At 39.1% G+C, this 24,073-nt stretch overlaps 1 protein-coding gene across 1 annotated transcript in view; it reads right to left on the bottom strand.

The window, feature by feature from the left end:
- Nucleotides 1-24,073, bottom strand: part of GTF2E2 (general transcription factor IIE subunit 2) — an 82,487-nt gene that overhangs the window by 11,088 nt on the left and 47,326 nt on the right. Inside the window, exon 6 of the mRNA XM_055416553.2 lies at nt 14,294-14,387. Within this exon, the coding sequence (XP_055272528.1) occupies nt 14,294-14,387 (94 nt within the window). The remainder of the gene's footprint in view (nt 1-14,293; nt 14,388-24,073) is intronic.

The following is a 24,073-nucleotide window of genomic DNA, read 5'->3' as shown; positions in this document are numbered from 1 at the left end:
ACGGTCCGTGGAATTCTCCAGGCCAGAATACTGGAGTGGGTATCCTTTTCCTTCTCCAGGGGGGCTTCCCAACCCAGGGAGCAAACCCAGCTCTCCCGCATTGCAGGCACATCCTTTACCAGCTAAGCCACAAGGGAAGCCCAAGAACACTGGAGTGGGTAGCCTATCCCTTCTTCAGGGAAATTTCCTATCCCAGGAATCGAACCAGGGTCTCCTGATTGCAGGCGGATTCTTTACCAACTGAGCTATCAGGGAAGCCCCCGATGGAGTCAAGAAAACTATAAATTTGTGGCTGTCTAGGGTTTGTTGTTGTTGCAAGAGTGGGAACAGTGCCTCCTCCATTCTCAGTGAAAGCTGTAAGTCCCAACTATCTACTTTTTAGCCAAACTTGAAGAACAACGTGACTACCACGATTAGGTCTGATCACAACAGGTATACATGAGAGAAAACAGCTTCAAACGTCCATGTCAGCAATGAAAATATCTAATTCCAAGAAAGCACACAAAATTGTTCTAAAATGTATATCATAACTGGGATTCTACATGCCAACTTTACCATAGCTGAGGGAATTATGTAACACACACACGCAAAAGAACAGTTCTGATATTTTAAATGTGACTTGCTAAATTCTAACTATCAACATGTACAAACTGCATTCACTTATTTAGAATAATACATGATATAACTGTATAACAGCTATACTGTGGACTTCTCTGTATAAAAAAAGGAGAAAAAATACATATAATAAAAACACTTTTCACCCAGCATTAAATTTCATTCAGTGCACTTTTTACCAAGCCTCTGTGTTGCCAGGATTGCAAAATTTCAGTTCCTTGAAGTCAAACTACTTTTACTTTGTACCTGCCATTGACAGAGCTTATACACGTCAGGGCACTCACGACACGACGGCAGAAACACCGTGACAGTAATGGTCGGGAAAGCCCACCTCTGTTAATGTACCACCAAAAAGAATATACAACGCTATATATACACTGTCAGAGTACACAGAATTGAAAGTACATTAAAACAAAATGTAACTACTTCCCTTTACTAAAAGAAACATCACTTGAGCTGTATTCAGAGGAAAATACCTGAATAAAAACTCTTCAATGTCTTTATTTCAATAAGACGTTTCTACTTTAATCCTTGGCTTTCCTTAGCTCAGTGCTATTGCAGTATTTAAATAATACATCTACTATGTAAATGTATTACAGCTGCATAAATACTTAAAATGAACATTGGAAGGCAGGGTCTAAAATAGAGACAGAATCTCACAGGATTCCAAATTTAATTAATTTTTATTTAATGTATGTAGGGACAGAAAATGCTCAGATTTTCTGTCATAGGTGCAAAAATAAATAAACTGGTGTAAATTTTATTAAAATCATTGCAAGAAAAGAAAAATTAAAATCAAGATAATCTTTATGTTCTGTGAGGCTGGCAAAGTCAACTAAAACCATCCAGTATTGGTGAAGGTAAAGAAATAGAAACCTCTGCATAAAAACTGGTCCCCCAAAATAGGTTGGGCATTAGGCAGGCTATTGAAATTGTTTCAAGTATGCCTTATCTTTTGTCCCATCAATTACACTTTAAGAAAACAAAATAAGAAGATAACTAGGCAAAGTGTACATACAATATATTTATGTACAAGGATTAAGTATTACTTATAAAATTTATAATAGCATATAGCAAAAAAATTCAATTTCTCTCTGTGGAGCATCAGAAAAAGTGTTTTAAAGTATGGTCATATCTGGAATACTAAACAGCTGTTAGAAAATGAACTAAGACAGCATCAGGGCCCCAGGGAGAGTGGCTAGCCACTGGGAGGAATCCTGGATTCTAAGGATAAAGCTGCAATTGCTGAAGCTTCCAGGCAGAAAAGAACAATTTACTGGCAATCGGAAGGAACAATCAGATTGTCATCGGACTTCCTCCAAAGACCACCACCTAACATTACCTCACTGCCACAGATCAGCAACTCCAATTAACTGCTAAACTGACTTGGTTTCTTTGCTGTCTGTATAGCTCAGTTGGTAAAGAATTTGCCTGCAATGCAGGAGACCCCACTTCAATTCCTGGGTCAGGAAGATCCACTGGAAAAGGGACAGGCTACCCACTCCAGTATTCTTGGGCTTCCCTTGTGGCTCAGCTGGTAAAGAATCTGCCTGCAATGCAGAAGAAATGGGTTGGGAAGATCCGCTGGAGAAGGGAAAGGCTACCCACTCCAGTATTCTGACCTGGAGAATTCCATGAACTATATAGTCCATGGAGCCGCAAAGAGTCAAACACGACTGAGCGACTTTTACTCACTTCACTAACCAACTGCCAAGCCACAGATTCACTGAGTTAAGATTAAACCACCAAGTATTTTGGTACTACTTTATATTTCTAATGCTGCTAATAGTAGCTAACCTGATGTTAGTACTATTCTTGCTATGTGCCAGGTTCCATTCAAAGCTCTCAGCATTTTTAATTATATTTACTCACTTAAACCTCATAAGGACCACAGATGAACAGACACCATTATTCCTGTTTTATACTGGATTGGCTGAAAAGACCATTTAAGTTCTTCCATAGCATCTTGCAGAAAACCCAAACGAACTTTCTGGCCAACCCAACAGATAAGAAATCTCAGATAGAGCGTCTTGTCTTCGCCAGGAAGGAGCAGAGCCAAGATTCACATCAACAGGTCAATTACGCAACCCACCCTCCTGACCTCTGCATTTATCCTGCCACTAAACAGGTAAGATTCCGACTTAAGGAAGTAAGCACCTCTGTGCAATAAAACACACAGCAAGGTTCAACCACTCTGGGTTCCCTTATCCATTTAATGCTTTAAATTACCACACAACAGACTCTCTCTCCTTACTTATGCTGTATCTCATTTTTGGACATCTGCTTCATCACAGAACAAATGAAGGGTGAGTCTTCAGTGTGACCGGAAAGCTTGCTCACTCAAGATGTCCTCTCTACAGCTAAGACTGCCACCCAGTGGGCTAAACAAACAACCTCATCAGCACAAAACAAAACATTTTGAGAAATAAAATACAGACGAAGAGACAGACGGACAGTGAGAAAGACAGATGTTAAAATATGCACTGCTTTTCAACAGATCTTCACTGGAAACACATAATGTATATCAATAACAGAAAACCTCAGTTTTTAAAATTAAGTGATTTAGGCAACACCAACACTTTCAACTAATGGGCATCTTACCCCTGAGATTCCTGTGGCGGCTGTGACCCCCCGGGTCTCTACAACACTGTATGAACACCACAATGACATGCGGTGTGACATGCTGCACCGTATGTGTTCCCGTGTCATTCTTTCTGCCTGGGCTCAAGGACAGAAATCTTATTCACTTTGCTATCTCTGCTATCACTGAATATGCTGAAGAACGCATGGAAAGAAGCTTGAAGACAACACATTGTAGCATTTCTGTTTTATAAGTGTAAACTATACCTTTAATATAACTCAACCTGGGCAAGTCCACTCCCCAGGGAACCGCTGGTAAAGTCTGGATACATTTTTGGGACTCACACTGTGGGGGAAAGTCTGCTATGGGCACTGAGAGCGGCCTGGGATGCTGCTAAGCATCCCACAAAGCACTGTGACAGCCGTGACCCCCAAAAAGTGTGCAGCTCCAAATGTCAACACTGCTAAGGATGAAAAATCCTGCTTCCTTCCAACCATCTTTAGTAAAAAGTATACAGATTAATGATAAATATAAATTTATAATAAACTGATAATACCACTAATAACTAATAAAAGATGATACCACTCTTACAGCAGAAAGCAAAGAGGAACTAAAGAGCTTCTTAACGAGGGTGAAAGAGGAGTATGAAAAAGTCAGCTTAAAACTCATTAAAAAAAACTAAGATCATGGCATCCTGATCATGGCACACTTCATGGCAAATAGAAGGGGAAAAGGTGGAAGCAGTGACAGATTTCCTCTTCTTGGACTCTAAAATTACTGTGGATGGTGACTGCAGCCATGAAATTAGAAGATTACTGCTTCTTGACAGCAAAGCTATGACAAACAAAAGCTATGACAGTGTGTTAAAAAGCAAAGAGATCTCTTTGCCAACAAAGGTCCACACAGTCAAGGCCTACGGTTTTTCCAGTAGTCATGTACAGAAGTCAGAGCTGGACAGTAAAGAAAGCAGAGCACTGAAGAACTAATGCTTTCAAACTGTGGTGCTGGAGAAGACTCTTGAGAGTCCCTTGGACAGCAAGATCAAACCAGTCAATCTTAAAGGAAATCATCCTTGAACACTCTTTGGAAGGACTGAGCTGAAGCTCCAACACTTTCAGCCACCTGATTCTAACAGTTGACTCATTGGACAAGATCTTGATGCTGGGAAAGACTGAAGGCAGAAGGAGAAGGTGACAGAGGATGAGACAGTTAGATGACATCACTGATTCAACAGACATGAACTTGGACAAACTCAGAGATGGTGAGGGACAGGAAAGCCTGGCGTGCTGCAGTCCATGGGACTGCGAAGAGCTGGGCACCACTTGGCGACTGAACAACAAAATAAAAAACTGAGCTAGAACCCAACCCCGGTTTACATATATAAAGTATTTCTTACATTGGTTAAGTACACACTTGATTTTCTAGGAATGTACAGTGCATATGTATATGAATATACTATGATTAACCTTTGTATATCACAGAGAAGTTATTACTTTGAGAAATTTACCAAGAATTTTTATCACTTCAGGAAAATACCAATTATGAATGGTATTTTCATAAACGAATGAATCACACATTTATTGAATCAAATAAATCATACATTAGTTCACTTGTAGCTATAACATTCAGTCGCTCAGTCGTGTGCGACTCTTTGCGACCCCATGAATCACAGCACGCCAGGCCTCACTGTCCATCACCAACTCCTGGAGTTCACCCAAACTCATGTCCATTGAGTCGGTGATGTCATCCAGCCATCTCATTCTCTGTCGTCCCCTTCTCTTCCCGCCCCCAATCCTTCCCAGCATCAGAGTCTTTTCCAGTGAGTCAACTCATCACATGAAGTGGCCAAAGTATTGGAGTTTCAGCTTTAGCATCAGTCCTTCCAATTAACACCCAGGACTGATCTCCTTTAGGATGGACTGATTGGATCTCCTTGCAGTCCAAGGGACTCTCAAGAGTCCTCTCCAGCACCACAGTTCAAAAGCATCAATTCTTCGGCGATCAGCTTTCTTCACAGTCCAACTCTCACATCCATACATGACCACGGGAAAAACCATAGCCTTGACTAGATAGACCTTAGTTGGCAAAGTAATGTCTCTGCTTTTTAATATACTATCTAGGTTGGTCATAACTTTCCTTCCAAGAAGTAAGCGTCTTTTAATTTCATGGCTGCAATCAGCATCCGCAGTGATTTTGGAGCCCAAAAAAATTAAGTCAGCCACTGTTTCCACAGTTTCCCCATCTATTTCCCATGAAGTGATGGGACCAGATGCCATGATCTTTGTTTTCTGAATGTTCAGCTTCAAGCCAACCTTTTCACTCTCCTCTTTCACTTTCATCAAGACGCTTTTTAGTTCCTCTTCACTTTCTGCCATAAGGGTGGTGTCATCTGCATATCTGAGGTTATTGATATTTCTCCCGGCAATCTTGATTCCAGCTTGTGCTTATTCCAGCCCAGCGTTCCTCATGATGTACTCTGCATATAATTCTACATAAAAATGTAAACAACTACTTCATTTATATTCTAGTCTGTATAAAAAACAGTCCACTGAATCTGATTAAATAATTAAAAACCACCAGGTTAACAAAAAAAATCAGTCATTCCTCCAGTGTTTGCTGTTTTCTACCTGAAAGACCTCTCCCTGCACAACTGCACACATGGGCGCTGTCCTAACACTTCACCAAGCTGGCTCCAGCTCATTCTTCATCTTTTTTTCCCACAGTGGTCTTTTCTGAGCTCCACCCTTCCTATTATTTTACTAGCTCAGCACACACCTCATTTAATTCCTTCCTAGCATTTGATACACTCGGCAATCACTTTTTGTTTTGTGTGATATCACCTATTTTCCCATTCAGAATATAAGTAAGCTCCACGAAGGCTAGAACTATCCTATGTTGTTCACCACTGTACCCCCTACATTAGCAAAATGACCAAAGAATGCAATAGGAAATAAATATTTGTTGAAAAATGGGTTCATGAATAAATGATAACAGAACTCTCACAATATATCACAATATATAACTAAAGAGTAAAAAGAGAATGAAGTTGATAAACTGATACCAAGAATAAGCAAACTACTTAAAGATGTAAGGAGAAATACAATTTCCAAATAAATGAGGATACATCAGATATCAAAAATGGTAAATACAAAATGACACTCACAACTGGTTCAGAAAGTTAAGACTAATATATACCATCTACAAAGAAAGTATCTAAAACAAAAGAACAAGGTACAAAGTAAGAGAATAGGCAAAACTACCTCAAAATTTTCTTTAAAAGGCAACAGATTAGACATAACAGGATATAAAGCTAGAGTTCAAGTAAAATAACATCAAATATGACCAAGAGGGATAACTGAATAATAATTATGATACAATCCTTCAACTATGACTGTCAAGAACATTTATAAACTGAAAATTGCAGGAAAACATATAAAGCAGTAACTATTGGAAGTACTGGCTAAATTAACAAAAAATATAAAAGCAACAGGAAATGTTAACATTTGTTCAGACACTTCTCAAATCAAGATGTCCAACAATCAGTATGTAAAGGATGATCAGATATTTTCAAACGAAAACACAACAGCAACAAAAGTTAAACAGATAAACCAACAGTTAAAACAAAGAAATAAGGGAGAAAGCCCAAACACAAAAAGTTAGCAATAACAAGGGAAAATAACAGGCAATAAACAATTCCTAGGGCTAAACACAGAGAAGGCAATGGCAAGCCACTCCAGTACTCTTGCCTAGAAAATCCCATGGACGGAGGAACCTAGTAGGCTGCAGTCCATGGGGTCGCTAAGGGTTGGACACGACTGAGAGACTTCACTTTCACTTTTCACTTTCACACATTGGAGAAGGAAATGGCAACCCACTCCAGTGTTCTTGCCTGGAGAATCCCAGGGACGGGGGAGCCTGGTGGGCTTCCGTCTATGGGGTCACACAGAGTCGGACACGACTGAAGTGACTTAGCAGCAAGCAGCAGGGCTAAACACTACCAATTATATGGTATTAAATTTTAGAATTTAAAATTATTGATTTTTAAGAAAAAGACAAGTTACCAAGATTGATTCACAAGATAGAATACTTAAAGAAGGACATAATGAAAGAAGATTCTAAGAATGTCTAAAAAAGCATGCTAGATACATTGACGGGTGTATGCTTTCAAATAATCTTTAAGGAAGCCAATATTCTCCTAAAGAAAGGTAAGGAGGAAAGGCAGGGAAGGGAGGAAAAACTCTTCTTCCCTTTTCTGAATCCAGCATTATACCCATAACAAACCGTAAGAAAACACACAAAAGAAAAAAGCAAAAATCCTTAAATACATTAGTAAGAAAAGAACACACAAATACATAAACCAAACAAGTATTACTCTAGGACTAAAAGGATGGTGCAATACTGAGAAATCTAGTAATATATTTCACCAATGGCAGTAAAGATCTTAAAAGGTGCAAAAATAATTTACTGTTAATCTTCCCAATAGCTTCCTAAATTATATGCATTTCATTAATATAAAATACATATACATATCCCACTGTGTAAGGGCTGGAAGAATATTTGCTGCAGCAACATTAAATGTCTGAAAATACATCTATCAATCAGACACATCTATAAAATGAAATACTAAATAGTCACAAAACATCACAGAATACCTGCAGTACAGAGAAAATAAACTGGAACATTTTACAGAACGTATACCTAGAAATATATCTAACAAGCACATATAATCTATGTGTGGGGGGGGTGAAAATCCTTATTTTGCCTTTACAGACAAATAATGAGGTGATGCGAAGCGTTTAAGCCGGTAGAGGCCATAAAACATGGCAAATGAAAACAGGTTAACACTAGGGAGCAGAACTCTACATAAAAGGTACAAAACACAAAAAGGCTGAGCAAAGTTAAGACAACAGTATCCAGAGAAAGCATACACAAGGGACAGAAAAATCACAATCCAACAGAAGGACTAGGGTGATGGCTACTACTAAATTCTAAGTGCACTCCCTACAATTTTTCCAATGAAATACGATCAAGGAACCCTACAGTTTCAGGCTATTTTTTTCTCTTGACATAACAGAATTTTATTTAGAAACTGTTTAAAGTAGGAAAAAAACCTGTCAAGAAGGAGCAGGTGGAAAATGGGTTCCCAATAAAATGGAATTCTAGGGCAACGAAAGTCTAAAAGGTCACAAGAGAAACAGTATCACCATTATTTGAATAATGGCCAGTTGCTTGCATTTTCTGGCACTGCTGGATCACTAAATCTGGATTTTCCTCTGAATTCCACAGAGAGCATGCACTACGCAACAATTTTATCATAAAACACCTGCTTGCTACACACATGTCATGACAGGCTACCACCAGAAACAATACAAACACATTCAGGCTATTCTTACAGAATGACTGCAATCTCTCTCCTATCAAACACTTGCTGTGCTTATTAGTTGCTCAGTTGTGTCCCCACCCTTTGCGACCCATGGACTGTAGCCCGCCAGGCTCCTCGGTCCATGGGGATTCTCCAGGCAAGAATACTGGAGTGGGTTGCCATGCCCTCCTCCAGGGAATCTTACCGACCCAGGGTTCAAGCCCAGGTCTCTCTCGCATTGCAGGTGAATTCTTCACCATCTGAGCCATGAGGGAAGCTCAAGAATACAAGAGTGGGTAGCCTTACCCTTCTCCAGTGGATTTTCCTGACCCAGGAATCGAACCAGGGTCTCCTTCAATGCAGGTGGATTCTTTACCAGCTGAGCTGCCAGGGAAGCCCCCAAATCAAACACTTGCTTCAATTTAGACATCTACTTCCAGATACGCTACATGATGCTGCCATCTAGAGAGCAGAATTAATACTACATGTTCTGAGAAAGTTCATGTTGTTGAAAGTTGCCTGTGGTCAAACAGGAGATAGCAAGAGAGAACACGGACATTTTAGGAATCAGTGAACTAAAATGGGCAGGAAGGGGCAGATTTAATTCAGATGACCATTATATCTACTACTGTGGACAAGAATCCCTTAGAAGGAATGGTGTAGCCCTCACAGTCAACAAAAGAATCCGAAACACAGTACTTGGTTACAATCTCAAAAATGACAGAATAATCTCGGTTCGTCTTGAAGGCAAACCATTCAATATCACAGTAATCCAAGTCTACACCCCAAGCACTAATGCCGAAAAAGATGAAGCTGAACGATTCTATAAAGACCTACAAGACCTCCTAGAACTAATGGCAAAAAGGATATCCTTTTGATCATGAGACTGGAATGCAAAAGTAGGAAGTCAAGAGAATACCTGGAGTAACAAACAAGTTTGGCCTTGGAGTCCAAAATAAAGCAGGGCAAACGCTAACAGAGCTTTGCTAATAGAGAGGACTGCTGTGGACATCACCAGATAGTACTGAAATCAGACAGATTATATACATTCTTTGCAGCCGAAGATGGAGAAGATCTATACAGTCAGCAAAACAAGAGCTTACTGTGGCTCAGATCACCAGTTCCTTATCGTAAAATTCAGGCTCAAATTGAAGAAAGTAGAGAAAAACATTAGGCCATTCAGGTATGCCCTAAATCAAATTCCTTATGATTATACAGTAGAGGGGACAAACAGATTCAAGGGACTAGATATGGAAGACAGTGTCTGAAGAACTATGGACGGAGGTTCATAATACTGTATAGGAAGGAGGTGGTGACCAAATCTATCGATAAGAAAAAGAAATGCAAGAAGGCAAAGTGGTTGAAGAAGCATTATAAATACCTGAGAAAGGGAGAGAAGCAAACGGCAAAGGAGAAAGGGAAAGATATACCCAAATGAATGCAGAGTCCCAGAGTAAAACAAGGAAAAGCTTCTTAAGTGAACAATGCAAAAAAGTAGAGAAAAACAACAGAATGGAAAAGATTAGAGATCTCTTTTAGAAAACTGGAGATACCAAGGCAACATTTCATGCAAAGATGGGTACAAAAAAGGACAGAAATGGTATGGACGTAACAGAAGCAGAAGAGATTAAGAAGAGGTGGCAAGAATACACAAAGGAACTACACAAAAAAGCTCTTAATGACCCAGATAACCACAATAGTGTGATCATTCACCTAGAGCCAGACATCCTGGAGTGTGAAGTCAAGTGGGCCTTAGGAAGCATTGCTATGAACAAAGCTAGTGGAGGTGATGGAATTCCAGCTGAGCTATTTCAAATCCTAAAAGATGGTGCTATTAAACTGCTGCACTCAATATGCCACCAAATTTGGGAAACTCAGAGGCCACAAGACTGGGAAAGTTAAGTTTTCATTTCAACTCCAAAAAAAAGCAATGCCAAAGAATGCTCAAATTACTGCACAACTGCACTCATTTCACATGCTAGCAAGATTATGCTCAGAATCTTTCAAAGTAGGCTTCAGCAATACGTGAACCAAGAACAAGATATATAAGCTGGATTTAGAAAAGGCAGAGGAACCACAGATCAAATGGCCAACATACGCTTGATCATTGAATAAGCAAAGGAAATTTTTTAAAAATCTTCTGCTTCATTGACTATGCTAAAGCCTTTGACTGCGTGGATCACAACAAACTGGAATACTCTTGAAGAGATGGGACTACCACACCACCTTATCTGTCTCCTAAGAAACCTGTATGCAGGACAAGAAGCAACAGTTAGAACTGGACATGGAACAATGGACTGGTTCAAAATTGGGAAATGAGTACATCAAGGTTGTGTACTGTCACCCTGCTTGCTTAACTTATACGCAGAGTACATCATATGAAATGCTGGGCCGGATGACTTACAAGATGGAATCAAGACTGCCAGGAGAAATATCAACAACCTCAGATATGCAGATATCACTCTAGTGGCAGAAAGCGAAGAGGAACTAAAGAACCTCTTGATGAAGGTCAAAGACGAGAGTGAAAAAGCTGGCTTAAAATTCAACATTCAAAAAACAAAAGATTATGGCATACAGTCTCATCACTTCATGGCAAATAGATGGGGAAAAAGTGGAAACAGCGTCAGATTTCATTTTCTTGGGCTCTAAAATCACTGCCAAAGGAACTGAAGCCACAAAATTAAAAGACGCTTGCTTCTTGGGAAAAAACCTATGAAAACTCTAGACAGTGTATTAAAAAACAGAGACATCACTTTGCAGACAAAGGTCCGTATAGTAAAAGCTATGGTTTTTCCAGTTGTCATGTATGGATGTGAGAGTTGGACAATGAAGAAAGCTGAGTGCCAAAGAATTGATGCTTTTGAACTGTGTTGTTGGAGAAGCCTGTTGAGAGTCCCTTAGACTGCAAGGAGATCTAACCAGTCCATCCTAAAGGAGATCAGTCCTGAATATTCACTGGAAGGACTGATGCTGAAGCTCCAAAACTCTGGCCACCTGATGCAAAGAAGCAACTCACTGGAAAAGACCTTGATGCTAGGAGCAAGAGGAGAAGCGGGCAACAGAGGATGAGATGGCTGAATGGCATCACTGACTCAACGGACATGAGTTTCAGCAAACTCAAGGAGGTAGTGAAGGACAGGGAAGCCTGGCATGCTGCTGTTCATGGGGTGGCAGAGAGTCGGACACGACACAGTGACTGATGGACAACAACAAGTCATTAGACAATATTTCAAGTTAAATATAAAGAACAGTATAAACATATTATGTAGCAATATGGGAAAAACCACCAGAAGAAACTGAAGTAAAACCAGTTCAGTTCAGTTGCTCAGTCGTGTCCGACTCTCCGCGACCCCATGAATCACAGCACGCTAGGCCTCCCTATCCATCACCAACTCCCGGAGTTCACTCAAACTCATGTCCACAGAGTCAGTGATGCCATCCAGCCATCTCATTCTCTGTCGTCCCCTTCTCCTCCCGCCCCCAACATTTCCCAGCATCAGAATCTTTTCCAGTGAGTCAACTCGTCACATGAGGTGGCCAAAGTATTGGAGTTTCAGCTTTAGCATCAGTCCTTCCAATGGACACCCAGGATTAATCTCCTTTAGAATGGACTGGTTGGATCTCCCTGCAGTACAAGGGACTCTCAAGAGTCTTCTCCAACACCACAGTTCAAAAGCATCAATTCTTTGGCGATCAGCTTTCTTCACAGTCCAACTCTCACATCCAGTTAAGTTACCTGCCATTAAAGAAAGGGACTGGAACCAGAGAATGGACTTTTTACTGTATCTTTCTTACTATTTGAAAATGTGATACTACTGGTAAGTTTAAGAATATGAAAATTTTTTTTCAAATGGATTAATTATGCTTAAGGAATCAGCTGAACTCAGAAGGACTTAAAGATCAAGTCCATTTTTATGGTTTTAAATAGGAAGAACTCAATCTGACAATTATAAAAGTTTACATAACAGTAAAACTCCAAGTGAAAGAGACAGAGGCGAAACAAACTGCTCAGCTCAATCTTTCTTAAATGAGCACCTATCACTATAATATACAGGAGTTGACCACTACCCTGTTTACATACAGAAAGCTTATTCAGAGAAATGGCATTACAGAAAAGCCGTAGTACTTTGCAAATTTTCACTTAATTAACAAACATTAATAGAGAACCTACTGTATACAAGGCACTCTTGATGAGGATTCTCACGAAAATATATCACTCTATTTCCTACAAAAAAAATCAAAGTCGGGGATTCCCTGGTCCAGTGGTAAAGAATCCGCTTTGCAATGCAAGGGACCCCAGTTCAATCTTTGGTCAGGGAAGAAAGACCCCAAATGCCTTGGGACATTTGAGCCCATGCGCCACACCTACTGAGCCTGCTCTCTGGAACCTGTCAGCTGCAATGACTGAGCCCACGTGCCCTAGACCTCACGCTCCACGACAAGAGAAGCCACCGTAATAAGAAGCCCTCACATGGCAACTCAGAGAGTAGCCCCCACTCGCCACAACTAGAAGAAGCCCACGCATAGCAACAAGGATGCAGCAGAGTCAAAAATAAATAAATTTGTAAAAATCATGGTCATCTAAGTGACTTTCTGTTCTGTTCTGTTCAGTCGCTCAGTCGTGTCCGACTCTTTGCGACCCCGTGGACTGTAGCCTACCAGGCTTCTCCGTCCACGGGATTCTCCAGGCAAGAATACTGGAGTGGGTTACCATTTTCTTCTCCAAAGTGACTTCAGGTTGATGAAATTACAGCACCATAGACTGAGCATCCACAGACAGATAACACGCAAAAGAGAAACCTGGAGTTACTATACAAACTACAAGTTACAGTCAAGACAGGGCTCTCCCGGAACAAGATCTGTAAATGCATTTCTTTTACAAAGTTATTTGTTCAATAGAATCTCCTTTATTTAATGTCATAAAAAGAGTCCATATGATACCAAACTGGGACAGCAATAGTTTCACTGCTTAGAGTCTATACCTCTACTGCACTCTGTGTCTTTCTATATTGCTAAAATATTTTGCTGGAGTTGGAATTACTTTTGAAATTTTAGAATTAAAATGTTCCATTTTTCTTGCCATTTAATAAAACTTCAAAGTTAATACAAATTTAGAGTAAAAGATATTTGCTTAAATGGGAATATCTACTTGTCTAGAAATTTCTCAAAACTAAACTCTTTAACTTCTATTTTACATGAAAATATTGATGAAATATTTGAAACTAAAATCCAAAACGTAAGTATCACGCATTTAGAAGACAGTATAGGGCTTATTAGCATCCAACTCTACAACTGCCAGAAAGAAAAACATTAATCTCCTTTCTTATCCAACTGGATAACCAAAAATTCATAAGTTATTTAAGAAAATATCGGTCTCCACAGAAAGTACTTTTTTTTTCCCATCATGGATCAAGCTTTCATACCAAGATATGAAGTAGTATTTGTAAAACAGAAATAAACTCCTGTTTGGTACAACTGAAGTGTGAGAACAAGAAATTACTGTTATACTACAACTATAAGTACAATTAACCTAAAATCTTTCAAATTACATATTTCAAATTGTATTGCGAGAAATACATTAGACACATAAAGTTGTTAGCTCTAAGAGATGATAATGCTACAAAAGCAGTATATACCATTTAAGTTATAATTGTCGATAAACAGTATGAATTCTATCATCCTAAATTTGTAACATGTCTGCAAATTAAAGAAAGTATCTAGAAAGGAAGGCTCACCTTCATCCACAGAAAACTGACAGCTCTTATCATTGAAGAAAAGAATTTTCTTCTTATCAGGACGGTTTACAAATAGTATCTGGTCCCCTAAAGCCTTAAAGATAAAGAAAAAATTTTCAGTTAACTGCAAATTACATCACTCAAGATTTTTTTTTTTAAACAACAAAGGATTTCCAGTTTCTTTAACTCTCAGCATACCATTAGGGTCCACTAGACCAAATTTTAACTCTAAAATTTCCTTCTTGAGCAGTTCAACTTTTAAGGATTGATATTTTGAAACTTTGAGAGATCCTTCACAGTACAAAAAGAAGAAAAACTGTTTTAAATATTAGAACAAAAGTCAATCCATGTGACAAGTACAACTTGGTCTAGTGGGCTCTTATTAATCTGTGGGGGAAAAGACCATGGATCTCAATGTTCTTACGTGTCCTTGAAATATTTTGTTACTTACTCATCATTATCCATCAATTATTTCCAGTCATGCTTTGAAAAGCTAGAACAGTAAGATAATGGAAGAATGATTAAATCATATAAACTGTGACTATGAGATAAATAGCCATCCTTCAGTTTTCTTACTGCACTGCCCAAAATACTGCATCATCTTTACAGAAAAAAATAAAGGACTTGAGTAGTTTTTGTTGTATTCTAGCTTTGATTGAACACAACTAACAATTAGATTTTTCACTCACTACTCTAGCAAGGACAAGAAAATTGACATATTTCATTATTATTAATTATGAGAACAAGAATGCAAAAGGTCTGATAATACTCTGGACTATAATGATGATGGTAAAATTCATCACAGAAATAAAGTCTCAAACTATGAGTCTTTAGATGATAACATCACAGATGAGTTATCTCAACCTCAGGCATCAACAAGGGCTTCCCTTGTGGCGCTGACAGTAAAAAAATCTGTCTGCAATTCGGGAGACCTGGGTTTGATCCCTGGGTCAGGAAGATACCTTGGAGAAAGGAATGGCTATCCACTCCAGTATTCTTGCCTGGAGAATTCCATGGACAGAGCAGTCTGGCGGGCCACAGTCCATGGGGTTGCAGAGAGTCAGGCATGACTGAGCAACTAACACTTTAGGCATCAATGTGTGAACCACACGCACTTAACAGCTACGTAAAGAACATTCCATCCAAAGGCAACGGAAAGAATATGTACTACTCTCAAGTGCCCACGAGACATTCTCCAGGATAGTTAATACGATAAGGCACAAAACAAGCCTTAACAAGTCACATCAAGCACCTTTTCTGAGCACAGTGGCATACAAAACTAAAACTCAATTACAAGAAGAAAGCTGGAGGACTCACAAATAACAACAGAATAAGTCCACTACATATGAACAAGTTCTGTTCTGAGAGTGCATTCTTAAGTCCAATTTGTTTGTTAAGTCCAACAAAGCGAGATAGCCTAGATACCCAACTAACACAACAGGTTATACAGTATTGTGCCATAAGAGGTTTATAATACTTTTCATACAGATAATACATAGAAAACGAACAACAAACAAAGCATTTGTAACCTCACAGTACAGTTTGATGAAAGGTACCGTGTAGAGGACAACAGCTGGCACACCAGGGCTGGCATCAAGTGAACAGGCAAGGAGAGCCACTGACTGGCGGAGACAGAGGAGGGAGGAGGGAGGAGGGAGCAGGGCTGAGCACTGGCAGCAACCGGAAATGGACGACAAGCTACCATTTCACCAGTGCCCTATGTGACTGGACGTGGAAGTACACATCTGCCTCTTTGAAAGTTTACTACTTGAAAGTTGGAGGGGACTTACTGTACGCTGCTAATTGCTGGGTCAAAGAAGAAATTTTAAGAACACCTTGAAAAAATGAAAATGGAAATACAATGTACCAAAACTTATGAGAGGTTAAAAAAATAGCAGTTCTAAGAGGAAATTCAGTTATAAATGCCTACATTAAAAAAGCAGAAAAATCTCAAAAAAAACTAAACTTACACCTCAAGGACCTAGAAAAAGAACAAATGAAGCCCAAAGTTAGTGGAAGGAAGGAACTGACAAAGATTAGAGTGCAAAACTGACAAAACTTTAGCTTAACTAACCAAGAAAAAAAGGCAAGAAGATGCAAATATATTAAATCAGAAATGAGATTCATGTTGACGTATGGCAGAAACCAACACAATATTGTAAAGCAATTATCCTCCAATTAAAAATAGATGTTTAAAATTGGAAATGAAATGGGTGTTACAACAAATATTACACAATACAAAAAATCATGAGAGACTAGTATGATACATATTGTCAAAATTGGAAAACCTAGAGGAAATGAATAAATTTCTACAAACGTATAAACTATCAAGACTGAACCATAAAGAAATAGGAATTCTGAACAGATCAATAATTAATAGACAGAATAAGTGATCAAAAATCTCCCATCAAAAGTTCAGAACAACTGCACTAGTGAATTCTACCAAACATTCAAAGAAGAGTATCAGTCCTTCTCAAACTCTCCCAAAAACCTGAAGCAATGCATCAAATTAATTCTGTGAGGCCAGCACTACCCTGAAACCAAAACAAGACAAATATGCAACAAGAAAAGAAAACTGCAGGCCAACATCCCTGATGAACACATGCAAAAATCAATAAAATACTAACACACCAGATTCAACAATACATTAGAACAATCACACACCACAATCAAGTGGATTTACTCCAATACAAGGATGGCTCAGTATCTGCAAATCAATCATGATACAGCACATTAATAAAATGAAAGATAAAAGTCACGTGCTCATCTCAGCAGATGCAGAAAAAGCATTTGGCAAAATTCAAAATACACTGACCATAATGCTCCACAATATGGATACCAAGGTAACATATCTCAACACAACAAAGGCCATATATGACAAGCCCACAGTTTACATCAACATCAACAGTTTAAAGCTGAAAGCACTGCCTCTAAATCAGGAGCTGGACAAGGATACCTACTCTTGCCACTTTTATTCAGAGTCCTGTGAAGTCCTAACCAGAGCAGTCAGACAAGGAAAAGAAACAAAAGGCATACAAGTGGGAAACAAGTAAAATATCACTTTTTGCAGACTATATTTTATATATCTCCCTAAAGACTTCACCAAAAAGCTAGTAGAATAATGAATTCAAAAGCTGCACAATACAAAGCCAATACACAAAAAATCTGAGTTTCTATAAATTAACAACCATCAGAAAGAAATTAACAATCCCACTTAACAACGGCATCAAAAAGAATAAGGTACTTAGAAATAAATTTCACCAAGATGAATAAACGCTACACTGAAAAATATAAGACAATGATGAAAGAAACTGAAGACAACTCAAAAAATGGAGATATCCTGTGCTCATGAACTGGAAGAGTTAATACTGGTAAAATATCTATTACCACCCAAAGGAACATAAAGATTCAATGAAATCCTTATCAAAATTTCAATGGAATTTTTCACAAAACTAGAACAGTGCTAAAATTTACTTGGAATCATGAAAGATCCTATCAAGCCAAAGCAATCTTGAGAAAGAACAAATCTGGAGGCATCAAACTCCCAATTTTACAAAGGAAAATTACTGAAACAGTATGGCACTGACATAAAAACAAACATGCAGATCAATGGGGCAGAACAGAGAATCCAGAAATAAACCTACGCATCTATGGTGAATTAATTTATGACAAAAGTGCTAAGACTAGACAACAAGGAAAGGACAGTCTCTTCAATAAATGGTTCTGTGAAAAAGGGGCAGCCACACTTAAACGAATGAAACTGGACCACTACCTTATACCATATGCAAACCTTATTTTAAAATGGATTAAAGACCTGAATGCAAGACTTGAAACCCTAAGAATCATGGAAGAAAAAGTAAGCCCTGTGACATTCATTTTGGCAATTTTTCAGATTCAACATTAAAAGCAAAGGCAACAAAAGCAAAAATCAACAAGTGAGACATCATACTCAAAAGTTTCTGCACAGCAAAAGAAACATCAACAAAATGAAAAGGCAACCTAATCAATGGAAGAAAATATTTGCAGATCATACATCTGATAAGGTGTTAATACCCAAAATACATAAACTCATGGAACTCAACAGCAAAAAAAAAAAAAAAAACATTCAATTAGGAAATGGGCAGAGGATTTGAATAAACATTTTTCCAAACAAGACACACAGGTGGTCAAGAGGTACATGCAAAGATGCTTAACATTACTAATCAAATGCAAATCAAAACCTCAAGACTATCACCTCATGCCTGCCAAACTGGCTATTATCAAAAAGACAAAATAATGAGTCTTAGAGAAGATACGGAGAAAAGGGAACCCTTGCGTCTTGTTTGTGGGAATTGTAAGCTGGGGTAGCCACCATGGAAAACAGTACGGGGTTCCTCAAAAAATTAAAAATAAAACTACCAGATAATTCAGCAATGCTAATTCTGAGTATTTTTATCCAAAGAAAGTGAAAATACTAACTTAAAAAGATACATGCACCACCTTGTTCAGTGCAGCACTGTTTACAATAGACAAGACAGGGAAACAACCTACGTGCCCACCGCGGTATGAATGGATAAAGCAAATGTGTTATATAGAAACAGTGGACCCCAAGGGCATTATGCTAAGTCAAGCAGGTCAGAATAAGAAAGACAAAATACTGCATGAACTCACTTATGTGCGGAACCTCAAAAAAAGAAAGCTTACAGATACAGACAACAGATTGGTTGCGTGAAACAAGGGATAAGGGGGTGGGCAAAGTGCAAGCAGGGGATCAAAAGGTACAAACTTCCAGTTACCAAGTCAGTCAGTCATGGGGACGTACTACACATTACGATGACTACAGTTAATAATACTGTACTGCATATCTTAAAAGTTCTTGTCACAAAATAAATTTTTTGATAACTATGTATGGTGACAAATTTAACCAGACTTACTTATGATCACTTTTAAATTAAGATTAAAAACAATCTTCAACTGAAAAAAAAAAAAAAAAAAACACCCTGAGTAGCTGATTCAATATACCATCTTAAAATTTAAAATCCTATCACTACTGCAGAATGGCCTATTTAAAATCATACTGGTTTCATTATTTCATTTCATCATTAATCTCCAGGACACACTACTTAGAGAAGAATAATCTGGAGCGATCACTGCTTTCTCTCATTCTCTTCTCTTGTTGCTTTCACACACTCCTTTTTGTTCCTTGCTAGCATTATACTGTACATTTCTTCAAAGCACTGCATGGTCAACAAAATGACAGTAATAGTTATCTTCTATCTCTGCCAAGAACTGAAGAAAAGGAAACAACACAGAAGGGATTTAACTTAATTAGGACAAATTTCTCCCTTGAGAAATTACTTAGGATAGAACACATCTTCACATTTTTTAAGTGTGGGGGTTTTTTAAAACTTCGGTTTCTAACAATGTAGAAATAACCCTGCCTGAAAATGACAGACTGTCCACTTTTCATGACCCCTTCAATTCCTTAAGGAAAAGAACCACTAAAAACAGGATGTCAAAGTGACTTTATATCACAAAATTATTTAAATTAGAATAAGCAATTGTAAGTTTACATCACTGTTCTACTTTAGAATGTAATGAAAAGCCTACTGAAGACTAACAATACTGACGCCTATCAAAATGGAGGAAAAGAATGGAGCAGGAAATGCACCTAGAACTCCCAACTAGTAAGCTACGATTCAATATTTCTACCTTTCAACATGCTATAAAAGTGCAATTTATCAACTTCAGTCACACATTATTTGCAACATTTGTGTTAATCGGATTAAGTTTAGACACAAGTTGAAATCTCAAAAGGGTTCTTCATGTGGTAATGGCCAAGCAGCTCCTAAGGGACCAGACCACTTGAAGACAACTACCCTAATCTCTGGACAAGGCATTTTAAAAAGAAGCATCCCCCCCCAAATAAAAAAACACCAATTCCCTGCCAGTCCAGCAGTTAGAGATTCCGCACTCTCAGTGTGAGGGCCCGGGTTTAATCCCTGGTTGGGGAACTAAGATCCCATAAGCTGTGTGATATGGCCCCAAAAAGGAAAAAAGAGCTAAATGAACAAAACAGGTATGTCGTATGGTACCTATCACAGAGAAGAGAAAGTCTGAAGTTTGAGTCTAATCAAGACATATGCCCACTTAAAAACAAAATAAACAAGAACACTCTTTTGAGGACTATACTGGAATCCTGAGTCATGTAATTCACAATGTTCAAAATTCAATAGAAACTAGGTATCTAAAGAAACAGGAAAACAAGAGCTATACTCAAAAAACAAAGTCTCAGTGCAGACCATCCCCCATATGAGCCAGCTCTTGAAATTAGAAGATTTCAAAGCACTTTTTCAGAGCAGCAACAGAAATTATTCACAAGGGTGTAATGGAAAATATGCTTGTGATGAACAGAAAAAATAACAGAGTATCTCAGCAAAGAAACAGAAACAATTTCATTCAGAAAGAATGAAAAGTCTGGAACTGAAAATACAATTTATAAAATAAAGAATTCACCAACTGGGAGCAGAAGGATGTACGCTCACCTCCTCCTGCGAGAACACCAAAATCTCAACTAGCTGTTGAGTAAGCATTGACAGAAGGACGCTGGAAACTACCAAAAAAGATAGCCCACATCCAAAGACAAAGAAGCTGCAGTGAGATGGCAGGAAGGGCTCAATCACGATAAAATCAAACCCCATACCCGCCAGGTGGGTGACCCAAAAACCAGAGAACAGTAATATCAAAGTTCTCCCACTGTTGTGAAGGTCTGGAATCCCATGACAGGCTTCCCAGCCTGGGGACCCGACAAAGGGCCTGGGAATCCCCAGGGAATCTGACCCTGAAGGCCAGCGGGATTTGATTACAAGACTTGCACAGGACTGGGGGAAACGGAGACTCCGGTCTTGGAGGGCACGAACCAAACCTTGTGTATACCAAGACTCAGAGGAAAAGAGTAGTGACTCCATGGGAGACTGAACCAAAACCACCTGCCAGTGTGAGGGTCTCCTGTGGAGGTGTGGGTCGGCAGGGACTAAGCACAGGGACGGGGACATTGGAAGCAGCAGGCTGGGATGGTCCCCCTTGGTGTAAACCCTCGTGGAGCTTGCCCACAGACCTGAGTTCTGGGTTGCCTCAGGTCAAACAACTACCAGGGAAGGAATGCAACCCTACTCATCAGCAGAAAATCGGAGTAAAGCTTTACTGAGCAAGGCCCTGCCCACCAGAGTAAGAACCAGGTTTTCCCACCACCAGTCCCTCCCATCGAGAAGCTTACACAAGCCTCTTAGCCTCCTTCATCAGAGGCCAGACAGAAGCAACAAGTAGAACCACAATCCCACAGCAAGTAAAACAAAATCACATTACATCATGAAAAAGCAGAAAGGTACCTACCAGATGAAGGGACAAGATAAAAAACCCCAAAAAAACAATTAAATGGAGATGGGCAATTTTCCAGAAAAAGAATTCAGAATAATGATAGTGAAGATGACCCAAGATCTAGGGGAAACAAAGGAAAAGATGCAAGAAATGTTTACCAAAGACCTACAAGAACTAAAGAACAGACAGAGATGAATAATACCCTAGAAGGAATACACAGCAGAATAACTGAGGCAGAAGCACGGATAAATGACCTGGAAGACAGAATGGTGGAAATCACTGCCACAGAACAGAATATAGAAAAAAGAATGAAAAGAAATGAAGACAGCCTAAGACACCTCTGGGACAATGCATCAATATTTGCATTATAGTTATCCCAGAAGAAGAGAGAGAGAGAGGACCTGAGAAAATATATGAAGAGATAATGGCTGAAAACTTCGCCAACATGGGAAAGGAAATGGTCAACCAAGTCCAGGAAGCACAGGAAGGATAATCCCAAGGAGGAACACATTGAGACACATAGTGATCAAGCTGACAAAAATTAAAGACAAAGATAAAATAATGAAAGCAACAAGGGAAAAATGACAAATAACATACAAGGGAATTCCCATGAGTCTATCAGCTGATTTCTCAACAGAAGCTCTACAAGCCAGAAGGCATGGCACAACATATTTAAAGTGATGAAAGGGAAGAATCTAAAACCAAGAATACTCTACCCAGCGATATTTTCCTTCAGATTTGATGGAGCAATCAAAAGCTTTCTAAACAAGCAAAAGAGAATTCAGCACCACCTAACCAGCTTTACAACAAATACCAAAGGTAATTCTATAGGCAGGAAACACAAGAAAAAGAAAAGACCGACAAAAAAAAAGACTCAAAACAATTAAGAAAACAGTAAAGGATCATCAGTTCAGTTCAGTTCAGTTGTGTTCAACTCTTCGCGACCCCATGAATCACAGCACGCCAGGCCTCCCTGTCCATCACCAACTCCCGGAGTTCACTCAAACTCATATCCATCGAGTCGGTGATGCCATCCAGCCATCTCATTCTCTGTCGTCCCCGTCTCCTCCCACCCCCAATCCCTCCCAGCATCAGAGTCTTTTCCAGTGAGTCAACTCGTCGCATGAGGTGGCCAAAGTATTGCAGTTTCAGCTTTAGCATCAGTCCTTCCAATGAACACCCAGGATTGATCTCCTTTAGAATGGACTGGTTGGATCTCCTTGCAGTCCAAAGGACTCTCAAGAATCTGCTCCAGCACCACAGTTCAAAAGCATCAATTCTTCGGCGATCAGCTTTCTTCACAGTCCAACTCTCACATCCATACATGACCACTGGAAAAACCATAGCCTTGACTAGATGGACCTTTGTTGGCAAAGTAATGTCTCTGCTTTTTAATACACTATCTAGGTTGGTCATAACTTTCCTTCCAAGGAGTAAGCATCTTTTAATTTCATGGCTGCAATCAGCATCCGCAGTGATTCTGGAGTCCAAAAAAAGAAAGTCTGACACTGTTTCCCCATCTATTTCCCATGAAGTGATGGGACCAGATGCCATGATCTTTGTTTTCTGAATGTTGAGCTTCAAGCCAACTTTTTCACTCTCCTCTTTCACTTCCATCAAGAGGCCTTTGAGTTCCTCTTCACTTTCTGCCATAAGGGTGGTGTCCTCTGCATATCTGAAGTTACTGATATTTCTCCCGGCAATCTTGATTCCAGCTGGTGCTTCTTCCAGCCCAGCGTTCCTCATGATGTACTCTGCATAAAAGTTAAATAAGCAGGGTAACAATATACAACCTTGACGTACTCCTTTTCCTATTTGGAATCAGTCTGTTGTTCCATGTCCGGTTCTAACTATTGCTTTCTGACCTGCATACAGGTTTCTCAAGAGGCAGGTCAGGCGGGCTGTAAAGGATCACACCTATCAATAATTACCTTAAATGTAAATGGATTAAATGCACCAAGCAAAAGACACAGGCTGGCTGAGAGGATGAAAGCACGTGCTTGTCTGCACTTCCGCTTACCACTCTGCTTGACACCCCAAATTATATGCAATTATTTTATACTGTTAGGTTAATCATGTTCCCATTATGGCTTGCAATTGTAATTATCTTTTTTGTCTGGCCATTGATTGTGAACACTGATAAAACATCTTTACTATTAAAAAAAGAATTCACCAATTCGGCTTAATAACAAATTGAAGGTAAAAAAGAAAAGTCAGTATAATTAACAACAGATCAACAGGACAAAAAAAGTCCAAAAGCAGGCACACACATATGCACACGCACACACACGCACACCTCCCCCCACCCGCCAAGGCACTAGTGGAACAATACCAAAAAAGACCTAACACATGTAACTGAATTACCAAAAAGAGGAGAGAAAGAAGCAAGTTTTCTCCACAAGTAGCAAAAAAAAAAAAAAATGA

Source organism: Moschus berezovskii, chromosome 26 (genome assembly GCF_049115385.1).
Source record: "Moschus berezovskii isolate FMDL1 chromosome 26, NW_MosBer_1.0, whole genome shotgun sequence".
Taxonomy (NCBI): Eukaryota; Metazoa; Chordata; class Mammalia; order Artiodactyla; family Moschidae; genus Moschus; species Moschus berezovskii.
The sequence above is the reverse complement of the archived record's forward strand: the minus strand, read 5'-3'. Positions and strand labels throughout refer to the sequence as shown.